The sequence below is a fragment of the Oncorhynchus keta genome, unplaced genomic scaffold, assembly GCF_023373465.1.
Source record: "Oncorhynchus keta strain PuntledgeMale-10-30-2019 unplaced genomic scaffold, Oket_V2 Un_contig_6620_pilon_pilon, whole genome shotgun sequence".
NCBI classification, from domain to species: domain Eukaryota; kingdom Metazoa; phylum Chordata; class Actinopteri; order Salmoniformes; family Salmonidae; genus Oncorhynchus; species Oncorhynchus keta.
This window is the reverse complement of record NW_026288961.1, coordinates 114,162-130,000: the sequence shown is the minus strand read 5'-3', so window position 1 is coordinate 130,000 and position 15,839 is coordinate 114,162. Positions and strand designations below refer to the sequence as shown.

The window sequence follows — 15,839 nt, the reverse complement described above, 5'->3', positions numbered from 1 at the left end:
GTATAGATTAACAACGTAAATACAGCAACAATCAATTCAGAATTCATATTTTATTCCAAATTCATAAAGTAAATTGACATCGTGATCAGTAGTCAAGCGATATTATGCTCGGTTCATGTTCAGATAACTTTACAGCAAATCAATTCATCAACGCAATAACAGTTAGTCAAGCTAAGGCCAACCAAACACAACCAAAATCAGGGATAAGAGAATATATATTTTAACTCAGCAATGTGCATTATCAATATGGTCTCAAATACATGTCCATATTTGTTGCTGTAAGTTAACATGCTGAATGTGCTAAGTTAGTCATCTTAAAAATAATACATCTGTTAAAGGCTAAAATAAACATTTATCCAGCCATATATTACAGAAATGTACATGACAACAAAAATGTGCCGAGTTCAAATAAATAAGAAACAAAGTAATCGTGGACTATGTTTCCCCGACGACATCTTGTCTTTTCAGGATCCACAACATCCAGTACCACCGTTTGGTTCTCAACCAGGGATCTTTCTTAGGGTTGGAAAATGTTAGGAACTTTCACCTGCTTTTTCTCTCTTTTTCGTCCCCATTTGAAGATTCCCAGAATTAGTGAGGGTAATAAGCAGGGAATTCAGAATCCTCTCATTTTGGAAAATATACCAGAATTTTGCAACACTAAATCATTCTTTTTGGAATCATAAAACATGGAATTGGTGGAGATGACATTTGAAACAACAGGCACATACCCATAGTAACACAAAGAGCGTTGCATCTCAAATGGAACACTATTTCCTATATAGTGCACTACTTACGACCGGGGTCCAATAGGGCTTTGGTCAAAAGAAGTGCACTATATTTGAAATAAGGTGCCATTTGGGATGCATTCAGGGTTTACGTACTGCTTTGAACAAAGACACTTGACTGAACAAAAAACAAAAAGTTGCCCTAATAGAAAAAAGCAACCTCACCATCACCCTCTCCTGTTATAATACATCAGTATCAACACAACGTTGTGGAATATTAACCAATCTCAGGCAGAAACCAGAAAACAACAGTGCAAATTAAAGTTTTACTGCCTTGTATGAACAATCCAAATGTCATATTCTTATGTTATAGCAAACCAGCTGTAACAGAAACCAATCCGGTTCAAATGTCTCCTGGTCCATGCAGGTAGCAGACCTGGGCCATATTCATTAGGGCACACTGTTTAAAATTATTTAAAATACTTCAATTGTATTTGATTAAGCTTGCCTTTTGCAGGTGAACCAATAGAAAAGTCCAGAACATGCAAACCCCGCCCACCCGACACTCCCAGGCAGGCTAAAGCAAATGCTCAAAAGTATTTAAAACATTTCAAATAGTATTTGAACCCAGGTCCGGCAGGCTGTGGTCTTGTCAGTGGACATATTCGTCTTCACTCATGTCAGAGTCATCTGCCTCCACCTCTCCTTCGATCACTGATTTCTTCCCCTTACAACATGACACCAACAGGCCGATGAGGAAAACCTACAGGTGGAAAACATGGAACAAATGGAAATAAGTCATGGACCATCTCCCAATACCCATACTAGCGTACTATATAAATAGTATGTGAAAAAAATAAAGTTTTCTAGTATGTGAAATTTAGAACATAGTACAGCAGGTCAATTTATCTGATTATCAGCTGTCGTCAAACATGTGAGTCAGAAAAGACCAATGAATTCTACTAGTTCAAACGCCGAAATGAGTACGCAGATTAAGTAAATGAGTACGCAGTTTAAGTAAATGAGTACGCAGATTAAGTAAATGAGTACGCAGATTAAGTAAATGAGTATGCAGTTTAAGTAAATGAGTACGCAGTTTAAGTAAATGAGTATGCAGATTAAGTAAATGAGTATGCAGATTAAGTAAATGAGTACGCAGTTTAAGTAAATGAGTACGCAGATTAAGTAAATGAGTACGCAGATTAAGTAAATGAGTATGCAGATTAAGTAAATGAGTACGCAGTTTAAGTAAATGAGTACGCAGATTAAGTAAATGAGTATGCAGATTAAGTAAATGAGTACGCAGTTTAAGTAAATTAGTATGCGGTGTAAGTGAATGAGTAAGCGGTTTAAATTAGTATGCAGTTTAAGTAAATGAGTACGCGGTTTAAGTAAATGAGTATGCAGTTTAAGTAAATGAGGATGCGGTTTAAGTAAATGAGTATGCGGTTTAAATAAATGAGTACGCAGTTTAAATGAGTACACAGTTTAAGTGAATGAGTACGCAGTTTAAATGAGTACACAGTTTAAGTGAATGAGTACGCAGTTTAAATGAGTACACAGTTTAAGTGAATGAGTACGCAGTTTAAGTAAATAAGGATGCGGTTTAAGTAAATGAAGATGCTGTATAAGTAAATGAGGATGCGGTTTAAGTAAATGAGTACGCAGTTTAAATGAGTACACAGTTTAAGTGAATGAGTACGCAGTTTAAATGAGTACACAGTTTAAGTGAATGAGTACGCAGTATAAGTAAATAAGGATGCGGTTTATAATAATAATAATAATAATAATATATGCCATTTAGCTGACGCTTTTATCCAAAGCGACTTACAGTCAGTCATGTGTGCATACATTCTACGTATGGGTGGTCCCGGGAATCGAACCCACTACCCTGGCGTTACAAGCGCCATGCTCTACCAACTGTGCTACAGAAGGACCAGGTTTAAGGTTTAAGTAAATGAAGATGCTGTATAAGTAAATAAGGATGCGGTTTAAGTAAATGAGTATGCAGATGAAGTAAATGAGGATGCGGTTTAAGTAAATTAGTACGCAGTTTAAGTAAATTAGTATATGGTTTAAGTAAATGAGCATGCGATTTAAGTAAATGAGTACGCAGTTTAAGTAAATGAGGATGCGGTTTAAGTAAATTAGTACGCAGTTTAAGTAAATTAGTATATGGTTTAAGTAAATGAGCATGCGATTTAAGTAAATGAGTACGCAGTTTAAGTAAATGAGTACGCAGATTAAGTAAATGAGTATGCAGATTAAGTAAATGAGTACGCAGTTTAAGTAAATGAGTATGCAGATTAAGTAAATGAGTATGCAGATTAAGTAAATGAGGATGCGGTTTAAGTAAATTAGTACGCAGTTTAAGTAAATTAGTATATGGTTTAAGTAAATGAGCATGCGATTTAAGTAAATGAGTACGCAGTTTAAGTACATTAGTATATGGTTTAAGTAAATGCGTATGCAGTTTAAGTAGGACGCTAGTATGGCAGTCATCTTTAATGTCCAAACAATTTAACCAATCAATCAATTAATTGCAGCTATAATTCTAGCAGACTCAGCAGTACTCAGTAAATCTGATCTGCCTTTACACTATAAATTGCACTTATAGTTACACTATCTGTGACATTTTTGCAAGAACATTGTCAACCAAATCTTTGAGTTTCCAACACATACCCCGATAAACACCCAGTTACCGAAGTAGTAGATGGTACTGAAGAACCAGAACTTGTGGAGGAAAAGGTACGACCTCGTCACTGTGCATTCGTCTGAAAAAGTGAGAAAACAAAAAAATAGAAAGAACATAATTGAGTCTTTGCTAACACTGCGTTAGTTTGACATCAGGAGATAATCTTAGTTCTCTAAACTTAGTTTAGACTTCAAGTGTTGTGTGTTTGGAACGGCAAATGTATATTAAATGACACAAAAACAAGCATATATTTATATGTATATTTATATGTTTCAACAGCACAACATGGTCAGCCTTAGGAGTTCACTGAAGTCACTATGGCTGCGTTTACACAGGCAGCCCAATTCTGATCATTTTTTCAATAATTGGTCTATTGACCAATCAGAATTGGCTTGCCTGTGAAAATGCAGCCATTATGTCTTTAAAATGTTAAAGGATCTTATTCTGGGAGCAATTAACGGCATTATACTAACTGGTAGTGACCCAACACCACCACCATTACAAGGTCGCCCCAAGAGACGCCTCCGACATTAATTACAGGCCCTGCAGCATCTGTTTGATCCAGGATGTTAATGCAACAGTTAATGGGATGTAAGTAGGAGCCATTATCAACCAAATGCAGTAAAAAGACCAGTCAGACCAGAAATGGACATTCTAATGGTTGTCATTGAGATTGATATTCTAACGGTTGTCGGTTTCAGAACTAATAGGGACCTTCTTACTCTTTTAGAAAGGAAAGTAACACGGAAATAGGGAAATAAGAACCTAGCATCCTACTGCATGTATTTTAGACTACCATCATGCAATGCAACAGTTAATGGAATGTAAGTAAAGCACTCATAAACCAAATAACAGAAATCTGCATGTACTTAGCATACAAATGCTTTCAGTACCTTCTTATGAGTCAGAAAGGGGTTTGACATTATAACTCCAAAAGCAGGGAAGGGAGATAAACAGCAGAACTTGGTGTGAATCCAGCATCCTAATGCATTTATATTAGACTACGTTCTTATGCATGAGTCAGTGTGTGAGGGGTTGGAGAACTGGCAAAGTAACAACTAACCAACTACACTGTGTCCACGGGCGATATTCTCAATCCAAGGCGAGGCAGATGGAACAGGTTAAAGTAAATTACGTTTACATCAAGTGTCACTGCGAGGTTAAGATGAAGCAGTGTGATTGGACCCTGTAAAAGGATTTCGGTGGGGGTGGAACATCTTCAGGCCATTATTATATTTGAATATCTTTGCTTTTAGTCAATGTTATTATTCTAGTTATGAGTTTACTTCAAATGAGAGTTCTTCACTACAGTATGTAGCAATGTATTCCATGAAATGGGAATATGGAGGCATTCACTTGTAGGTTTTGTTTTCCATGTTGAAGAAACGTTGTTGTAAGAAACAACAGGGTGAGTTGGAAGGTTTCAACTGTCAATGAAAGTCCATAAGAAACACAGAGTGGCAGTGTGTGTACGATTAAGTGTGACAAAGCAATCACTTGCAGTGTGGTCAGGTGCCACAAAGAGGGACTTAGGGAAATTGCAGTTGGCTCAGAACAGGGCAGCATGGCTGTCTCAGAACAGGGCAGCATGGCTGTCTCAGAACAGGGCAGCAAGGCTGTCTCAGAACAGGGCAGCATGGCTGTCTCAGAACAGGGCAGCATGGCTGTCTCAGAACAGGGCAGCATGGCTGTCTCAGAACAGGGCAGCAAGGCTGTCTCAGAACAGGGCAGCATGGCTGTCTCAGAACAGGGCAGCATGGCTGTCTCAGAACAGGGCAGCAAGGCTGTCTCAGAACAGGGCAGCATGGCTGTCTCAGAACAGGGCAGCATGGCTGTCTCAGAACAGGGCAGCAAGGCTGTCTCAGAACAGGGCAGCATGGCTGTCTCAGAACAGGGCAGCACGGCTGTCTCAGAACAGGGCAGCATGGCTGTCTCAGAACAGGGCAGCACGGCTGTCTCAGAACAGGGCAGCATGGCTGTCTCAGAACAGGGCAGCATGGCTGGCACTTAAAAGTACACGGAGAGCTAACATTAATAATATGCATGTCAATCTCTCCTGGATCAAAGTGGAGGAGAGATTGACTTCATCACTACTTGTTTTTGTAAGAAGTGTTGACAAGTTGAATGTACAAAGGTGTCTGTCTAAATAACGAACACACAGCTCAGACACCCATACATACCCCAAAAGACATGTCACAAGAGGATTAGTCACAGTCCCCGAGTCCAGAACAGACTATCGGAGGCGCACAGTACTACAGGAACTAATGGGGATCCATAATAAACACCAGGAAGAGTAGCTGCTGCCTTGGCAGGAACTAATGGGGATCCATAATAAACCCCAGTAAGAGTAGCTGCTGTCTTAGTAGGAACTAATGGGGATCCATAATAAACCCCAGGAAGAGTAGCTGCTGCCTTGACAGGAACTAATGGGGATCCATAATAAACCCCGGAAGAGTAGCTGCTGTCTTAGTAGGAACTAATGGGGATCCATAATAAACCCCAGGAAGAGTAGCTGCTGTCTTAGTAGGAACTAATGGGGATCCATAATAAACCCCAGGAAGAGTAGCTGCTGCCTTGACAGGAACTAATAGGGATCAATAATAAACACCAGAAAGAGTAGCTGCTGCCTTGAGAGGAACTAATAGGGATCCATAATAAACACCAGAAAGAGTAGCTGCTGCCTGGACAAATACTTGCATGCAGTCTTATTACCAAGCAAAGCACTTGCTGTGCAACTGTGTAACTAACGATGGCCCTGTCCTCACTTAAGACTACAATCTGAGAATCTGTTCAATGGTCATTCCAATTGTTGATATTCACCTATGGATTCTTAATAAAAAAACATTTTTATAAATGAATTCCTTTTGAATTTGGAAGGGGTTACATTTCCCTAGCCCATCCTTTAGCTGTATACCAAAACAAGTGGCAGGGCTCCCGTTTTGTTGTTTTTCAAATCCCAGAATGGAACATTAAGTGCCCCTGTCCTGACTGATGTGCCTTAGAGGGGCTGTTAACGCCATAGAGGAACCCAGCCTCGGGCTAACTGTGTCACGGTAACTGAAAGAGCCTACAACTCTTCTTGTAAAGTAGAAAGCTGTGTCACTGTCACTGTGGATAGGGCTGATCCCTGGATAACTTCCAATGTGAAGTAACAGTCGACAGAATCTTAAACACCACTCATATGTCATAATGTACTGCATACCTACCTACTGCATACCTACCTACCTACTGCATACCTACCTACTGCATACCTACACGTAATAAACGCAGCAAAAAATAACTGTCCTCTCACTGTCAACTGCGTTTATTTTCAGCAAACTTAACATGTGTAAATATTTGTAAGAGCATAACAAGATTCAACAACTGAGACATAAACTGAACAAGTTCCACAGACATGTGACTAAAATAAATGGAATATTGTGTACCTGAATGGGAGTCAAAAGTAACAGTCAGTATCTGGTGTGGCAATCAGCTGCATTAAGTACCGCAGTGCAGATTTGCCAGTTCTCGCTGTGAGATGTTACCCCACTCTTCCACCAAGGCACCTGCAAGTTCCCAGACATTTCTGCGGGGAATGGCCCTAGCCCTCACCCTCCGATCCAACAGGTCCCAGACGTGTTCCATGGGATTGCGATCCGGGCTCTTCGATGGCCAGAACACTGACACTCCTGTCTTTCAGGAAATCATGCACAGAATGAGCAGTATTGTCATGCTGGAGGGTCATGTCAGCTTGCAGGAAGTGTACCACATGAGGGAGGAGGATGTCTTCCCTGAAACACACAGCGTTGAGATTGCCTGCAATGACAACAAGCTCAGTCCGATGATGCTGTGACACATCGCCCCAGACCATGACGGACCCTCCACCTCCAAATCGATCCCCCTCCAGAGTACAGGCCTCGGTGTAACGCTCATTCCGTCGACAATAAACGCGAATCCGACCATCACAACTGGTGAGACAAAACCGCGACTCGTCAGTGAAGAGCACTTTTTGCCAGTCCTGTCTGGTCCAGCGACGGTGGGTTTGTGCCCATAGGTGACGTTGTTGCCGGTAATGTCTGGTGAGGACCTGCCTTACAACAGGCCTACAAGCCCTCAGTCCAGCCTCTCTCAGTCTATTGCGGACAGTCTGAGCACTGATGGAGGGATTGTGTGTTCCTGGTGTAACTCGGGCAGTTGTTGTTGCCATCCTGTACCTGTCCTTGTATCTTAGCAACAACACATCTCATATGTACGGCAGGCTTGTATCTTAGCAACAACACATCTCATATGTACGGCAGGCTTGTATCTTAGCAACAACACATCTCATATGTACTGCAGCCTTGTATCTTAGCAACAACACATCTCATATGAACTGCAGCCTTGTATCTTAGCAACAACACATCTCATATGAACTGCAGCCTTGTATCTTACTGCAGCCTTGTATCTTAGCAACAACACATCTCATATGTACTGCAGCCTTGTATCTTAGCAACAACACATCTCATATGTACTGCAGCCTTGTATCTTAGCAACAACACATCTCATATGTACTGCAGCCTTGTATCTTAGCAACAACACATCTCATATGTACTGCAGCCTTGTATCTTAGCAACAACACATCTCATATGTACTGCAGCCTTGTATCTTAGCAACAACACATCTCATATGTACTGCAGCCTTGTATCTTAAACAGCACATCTCATATCTGCAGCCTAGCAACAACACATCTCATATGTAACAACACATCTCATATGTACTGCAGCCTTGTATTTAGCAACAACACATCTCATATGTACTGCAGCCTTGTATCTTAGCAACAACACATCTCATATGTACTGCAGCCTTGTATCTTAGCAACAACACATCTCATATGTACTGCAGCCTTGTATCTTAGCAACAACACATCTCATATGTACTGCAGCCTTGTATCTTAGCAACAACACATCTCATATGTACTGCAGCACATCTCATATGTATGCAGCCTTGTATCTTAGCATCTCATATGTACTGCAGCCTTGTATTTAGCAACAACACATCTCATATGTACTGCAGCCTTGTATCTTAGCAACAACACATGTACTGTAGCCTTGTATCTTAGCAACAACAATCTCATATGTACTGATGTTTTAGCAACACCACATCTCATATGTACAGTTAATCTTGTACACATTTCATATGTAGTGTAAGCTTAATATATCTTTAGTATCTATATATCTATATAATGTGTTTTAAAGACAGACAGGTGAGGGACTGGATGGGTAAGCTAGCAACTGCTGCTGTTTTCTTTAGAATTTAAACAAATAAAAGAATGACTGACCTTTAAGGAAGAAAACCACAACTTTAACCAACACGATAGAGAAACAGTTTGACTATCATATACTGAATCTGGCCAGGAGATTTAAGGTGACTTCAAAGTGTCTGCAAAGAAAAGATCCAAGTCACAGAAATCCCACGACAAACTAACCATTCAAAACTTCTGAGACTGTCGCTGCAGCTCTAAAGAAGGTTAATTATGTGTGTGTGTGTGTGTGTGTGTGCGTGTGCAGACAAGGAGAATCCTGGGTAATAGCTAAGCGGCTCTCCAGTCACCACAGTGCAACAAAAAAGAAAGACAAGAAAAAAATAGCATTTGAAAAGAAGTGGGTAAACTGTGTAATTCACTTGTCTTCAGGGCTGGAGGGCTGAGGTATCCATGACAGGCTAAGGCTGTTGTCCAAATGGAACTCTAGTCCTTACATTCTACACTACTTCTGATGAGAGCCCTATGGGCCTGGGTCATAAGTAGTGCACTCTATAGTAAATACAGTGCAATTTGGGATAGAGCCTAAGAGAGTGGCCAGTCAGATGCTCTATTCAGCTCTAAATGGAGAGGAGGAGAGGCAGAAAGGAAGAGGAGGAGGAGGAGGAGGAGGAGAAAAGAGGAGAGAGAGGAGACGGTCAGATTGCCCTTCGGCTTCAGAGTTTTCCTATCGTCAGAGTTTGGGGAATCCCCAGTCTTACCTGATGAGCCGGTCCCAGGAAGGGAAAGGTAGGGAGTTTACATGGATAAGAAGGAAATGAAAGGAGTTGTGATGTAATAAATAGGAGCTGTAGGGACAGATACTGTTGGGCAGAGGAATGGGTAGACCTTAAGTACAAGTACAAACAATGTGATTGGAAACAGGCTTTGCCAGGGACTTAAAAATAAACCCAACTCTGGAGAGAAAGAGTTCAACAAGGGTCAGGAGATGAGGATGGAATAACATCCTATTCCATTCTAAAAGCTGGAGATGCTATATAGTAATTACATATTTAGCTAAATATAGTGCAATATTTGTTCAATACTGTGCTGGACCGTAAGCACATGGTCGTCCCTGTGTGTGTGAGAGAGACCCGAACACTGGAGGGAATTAAAATGACCAACCTTTGAAAGTGAAGCTCACTTTACTTAATCAGTTTGATTCTCACACTTCCCATTGATCATGGAAGCTTGTCACTTACGTAACTGGCCCAATTATTTTTGTGCGGTGATAAGGGAGGCCATCTACCACCACGGATATGTGATATGCTTTCCTATAATAATATACTGTGCATTCATCTTCTTGACTTTAGTCAACAACTGATTGTGTTATTATTGTTCGGCCATTTCAATAACAGTCAGATAAACACAATTGGTCTGAGAAAAAGGGGAAAAAAAGTGTCAATCATTTTAACATAGCAAGCACAATACTTATTTAAGCAAGAAAACTACCTAATCTCTTTACATACATTATCAACTCTGCCCCATAGCTATTATAAACGCCCTCAGAGAGGCTCTAGATTTCCCCCCTGATGTTGGGTAGAGACAGTCAGGATGACCCCGCTGACATTGGTAGAGACAGTCAGGATGACCTGACTGACGTTGGTAGAGACAGTCAGGATGACCTGACTGACGTTGGTAGAGACAGTCAGGATGACCTGACTGACGTTGGTAGAGACAGTCAGGATGACCTGACTGACGTTGGTAGAGACAGTCAGGATGACCTGACTGACGTTGGTAGAGACAGTCAGGATGACCTGACTGACGTTGGTAGAGACAGTCAGGATGACCCCGCTGACATTGGTAGAGACAGTCAGGATGACCTGACTGACGTTGGTAGAGACAATCAGGATGACCTGACTGACGTTGGTAGAGACAGTCAGGATGACCTGACTGACGTTGGTAGAGACAGTCAGGATGACCTGACTGACGTTGGTAGAGACAGTCAGGATGACACTGACTGAAGTTGGTAGAGACAGTCAGGATGATCTGACTGACGTTGGTAGAGAGTCAGTCAGAAAAAGGGGAAAGAAGTTAGCTCAAGATGACCCCGCTGACATTGGTAGAGACAGTCAGGATGACCTGACTGACATTGGTAGAGACAGTCAGGATGACCTGACTGACGTTGGTAGAGACAGTCAGGATGACCTGACTGACATTGGTAGAGACAGTCAGGATGACCTGACTGACATTGGTAGAGACAGTCAGGATGACCTGACTGACATTGGTAGAGACAGTCAGGATGATCTGACTGACATTGGTAGAGACAATCAGGATGACCTGACTGACATTGGTAGAGACAATCAGGATGACCTGACTGACATTGGTAGAGACAGTCAGGATGACCTGACTGACATTGGTAGAGACAATCAGGATGACCTGACTGACATTGGTAGAGACAGTCAGGATGACCTGACTGACGTTGGTAGAGACAATCAGGATGACCTGACTGACATTGGTAGAGACAGTCAGGATGACCTGACTGACGTTGGTAGAGACAGTCAGGATGACCTGACTGACATTGGTAGAGACAGTCAGGATGACCTGACTGACGTTGGTAGAGACAATCAGGATGACCTGACTGACGTTGGTAGAGACAGTCAGGATGACCTGACTGACGTTGGTAGAAACAGTCAGGATGACCTCACTGACGTTGGTAGAGACAGTCAGGATGACCCCGCTGACGTTGGTAGAAACAGTCAGGATGACCTCACTGATGTTGGTAGAGACAGTCAGGATGACCCCACTGACGTTGGTAGAGACAGTCAGGATGACCTCACTGATGTTGGTAGAGACAGTCAGGATGACCTCACTGATGTTGGTAGAGACAGTCAGGATGACCCCGCTGACGTTGGTAGAGACAGTCAGGATGACCTCACTGATGTTGGTAGAGACAGTCAGGATGACCCCGCTGACGTTGGTAGAGACAGTCAGGATGACCTCACTGACGTTGGGGGGGAGGGGTTAGGGTCCTCTCTGGTTTAATTTAAATGACAACTTTATAAACTATCGTCTAGTTAGGCTATTACACAAGAAAATAATAGGTTTTGTGACAACTGCAATGTGACTTCAATTTTGTGGGAGGGATTTTCGTTTTGGATCCCAACTTGGTTTACCACCTCTCCCTCTTTCTAATGTCAGTTGAGGGACTGTCCTCCACCTGTTTGTCCTGCACCACCTCCTCTCCCTTTGTCCTGCACCACCTTCCCTCTCTTTGTCCAGCACCACTTCCCCTCTCTCTTCGTCCTGCACCACCTTCCCTCTCTTTGTCCAGCACCACTTCCCCTCTCTCTTCGTCCTGCACCACCTTCCCCCTCTCTTTGTCCTGCACCACCTCCCTCTCCTCCCTTTGTCCTGCACCACCTTCCCTCTCTCTTTGTCCTGCACCACCTTCCCTCTCCTCCCTTTGTCCTGCACCACCTTCCCTCTCTCTTTGTCCTGCACCACCTTCCCTCTCTCTTTGTCCTGCACCACCTCCCCTCTCTCTTTGTCCTGCACCTCCTTCCCTCTCTCTTTGTCCTGCACCTCCTTCCCTCTCTCTTTGTCCTGCACCACCTTCCCTCTCTCTCTTTGTCCTGCACCACCTCCCCTCTCTCTTTGTCCTGCACCTCCTTCCCTCTCTCTTTGTCCTGCACCACCTTCCCTCTCTCTTTGTCCTGCACCACCTTCCCTCTCTCTTTGTCCTGCACCACCTCCCTCTCTCTCTTTGTCCTGCACCACCTTCCCTCTCTCTTTGTCCTACACCTCCTCCCTCTCTCTTTGTCCTGCACCACCTCCCTCTCTCTTTGTCCTGCACCTCCTTCCCTCTCTCTTTGTCCTGCACCACCTTCCCTCTCTCTTTGTCCTGCACCTCCTTCCCTCTCTCTTTGTCCTGCACCACCTTCCCTCTCTCTTTGTCCTGCACCTCCTTCCCTCTCTCTTTGTCCTGCACCACCTTCCCTCTCTCTTTGTCCTGCACCACCTTCCCTCTCTCTTTGTCCTACACCACCTTCCCTCTTTGTCCTACACCACCTTCCCTCTCTCTTTGTCCTACACCTCCTCCCCCCTCTCTTTGTCCTACACCTCCTCCCCTCTCTCTTTGTCCTGCACCACCTTCTCTCTCCCTTTGTCCTGCACCACCTTCCCTCTCTCTTTGTCCTGCACCACCTTCCCTCTCTCTTTGTCCTGCACCACCTCCCCTCTCTCTTTGTCCTGCACCTCCTTCCCTCTCTCTTTGTCCTGCACCTCCTTCCCTCTCTCTTTGTCCTACACCACCTTCCCTCTCTCTCTTTGTCCTGCACCACCTCCCCTCTCTCTTTGTCCTGCACCTCCTTCCCTCTCTCTTTGTCCTACACCACCTTCCCTCTCTCTCTCTTTGTCCTGCACCACCCTCTCTCTTTGTCCTGCACCACATTCCCTCTCTCTCTCTTTGTCCTGCACCACCTTCCCTCTCTCTTTGTCCTACACCTCCTCCCCCCTCTCTTTGTCCTGCACCACCCTCTCTCTTTGTCCTGCACCTCCTTCCCTCTCTCTTTGTCCTGCACCACCTTCCCTCTCTCTTTGTCCTACACCTCCTTCCCTCTCTCTTTGTCCTGCACCACCTTCCCTCTCTCTCTCTTTGTCCTACACCTCCTTCCCTCTCTCTTTGTCCTGCACCACCTTCCCTCTCTCTCTCTTTGTCCTGCACCTCCTTCCCTCTCTCTTTGTCCTGCACCTCCTTCCCTCTCTCTTTGTCCTACACCACCTTCCCTCTCTCTCTCTTTGTCCTACACCACCTTCCCTCTCTTTGTCCTACACCTCCTACCCCCTCTCTTTGTCCTACACCTCCTCCCCTCTCTCTTTGTCCTACACCTCCTCCCCCCTCTCTTTGTCCTGCACCTCCTTCCCTCTCTCTTTGTCCTGCACCACCTTCCCTCTCTCTTTGTCCTACACCACCTCCCCACTCTCTTTGTCCTGCACCTCCTCCCCCCTCTCTTTGTCCTGCACCACCTTCCCACTCTCTTTGTCCTACACCACCTCCCCTCTCTCTTTGTCCTGCACCTCCTCCCCTCTCTCTTTGTCCTGCACCACCTTCCCTCTCTCTTTGTCCTGCACCACCTTCCCTCTCTCTTTGTCCTAGACCACCTTCCCACTCACTTTGTCCTGCACCACCTTCCCTCTCTCTTTGTCCTGCACCTCCTCCCCTCTCTCTTTGTCCTGCACCACCTTCCCACTCCCTTTGTCCTGCACCTCCTCCCCTCTCTCTTTGTCCTGCACCACCTTCCCACTCCCTTTGTCCTGCACCTCCTCCCCTCTCTCTTTGTCCTGCACCACCTTCCATCTCTCTTTGTCCTGCACCACCTTCCCTCTCTCTTTGTCCTGCACCACCTTCCCACTCTCTTTGTCCTGCACCACCTTCCCTCTCCTCCCTCTCCCACTCTCCTCCCTTTGTCATATATCCCCTCTTGTCTTCTCCCTCTCTATTGGCCTCCCACTCCCCCTCTCTCTTTGTCCTGCACCTCCTCCCCTCTCTCTCCTACACATCCAACTCTTCTCCCGGTTAATTTTTCTCCACCTCTTCGGCCATCTGCAGCACCCCAGCTGCCCTGCTGAATTACAGGGCTCAGAGTCTCCGCCTCCACAGATGGCTCTCTACAGTGGTCTGCCTAAACAAATTACTGTATACACCCCTGACCCACTTCACCTTGAAATACACCTCTACTGTTCCAGTTCCGTGTGCGTGCGTGCGTGTGGAGAGAGCACTGTTACCGCTCCTAGACTGGAGGAGGAACACAGACCACTTTTGAACATCAGGTAATTCAACCTTCAGTAAAGATGCAGAGGCGAGGGGAGTGTGTGTGTGTGAGGGGAGGTGAGAGAGAGGAAGGTGAGCGCTGGCTGGCTTCTCTTACATGATACATTATGTATGGTAACTGTTATACACACACACACATACAGACAGCCAAGTAGATCTATAAGGGGATCACAGTCTTTCCCACAGTACTAACAAGGACACTATTTCCCACAGTACTAACTTCCGCGACGCATATAAGGCCCTGCCCCGCCCCCTTTTGGAAAAGCTGACCACGACTCCATTTTGTTGATCCCTGCCTACAGACAGAAACTAAAACAAGAGGCTCCCACGCTGAGGTCTGTCCAACGCTGGTCCGACCAAGCTGACTCCACACTCCAAGACTGCTTCCATCACGTGGACTGGGATATGTTTCAAGTTAACAATATTGACGAATACGCTGATTCGGTGTGCGAGTTCATTAGAACGTGCGTTGAAGAGGTCGTTCCCATAGCAACGATTAAAACATTCCCTAACCAGAAACCGTGGATTGATGGCAGCATTCGCGTGAAACTGAAAGCGCAAACCACTGCTTTTAATCAGGGCAAGGTGACCGGAAACATGACCGAATACAAACAGTGCAGCTATTCCCTCCGCAAGGCTATCAAACAAGCTAAGCGCCAGTACAGAGACAAAGTAGAATCTCAATTCAACGGCTCAGACACAAGAGGCATGTGGCAGGGTCTACAGTCAATCACGGACTACAGGAAGAAATCCAGCCCAGTCACGGACCAGGATGTCTTGCTCCCAGGCAGACTAAATAACTTTTTGCCCGCTTCGAGGACAATACAGTGCCACTGACACGGCCTGCAACGGAAACGTGCGGTCTCTCCTTCACTGCAGCCGAGGTGAGTAAGACATTTAAACGTGTTAACCCTCGCAAGGCTGCAGGCCCAGACGGCATCCCCAGCCGCGCCTCAGAGCATGCGCAGACCAGCTGGCCGGTGTGTTTACGGACATATTCAATCAATCCCTATACCAGTCTGCTGTTCCCACATGCTTCAAGAGGGCCACCATTGTTCCTGTTCCCAAGAAAGCTAAGGTAACTGAGCTTTGAGAGACTAGTCAAGGACCATATCACCTCCACCCTACCTGACACCCTAGACCCACTCCAATTTGCTTACCACCCAAATAGGTCCACAGACGATGCAATCTCCACCACACTGCACACTGCCCTAACCCATCTGGACAAGAGGAATACCTATGTGAGAATGCTGTTCATCGACTACAGCTCGGCATTCAACACCATAGTACCCTCCAAGCTCGTCATCAAGCTCGAGACCCTGGTTCCCGACCCCGCCCTGTGCAACTGGGTACTGGACTTCCTGACGGGCCGCCCCAGGTGGTGAG

The 15,839-nt window shown here is 44.9% G+C and overlaps 1 protein-coding gene across 1 annotated transcript in view; it reads right to left on the bottom strand.

Moving 5' to 3' along the window:
* Positions 1-30: 30 nt before the first annotated feature.
* lmbrd1 (LMBR1 domain containing 1) overlaps positions 31-15,839 on the bottom strand; it is a gene marked incomplete at its 5' end in the record, with an annotated part of 117,548 nt that continues 101,739 nt past the window's right edge. Inside the window, 2 exon segments of the mRNA XM_052511287.1 lie at positions 31-1,491; positions 3,411-3,502. Coding sequence (XP_052367247.1) covers positions 1,381-1,491; positions 3,411-3,502 — 203 coding nt within the window.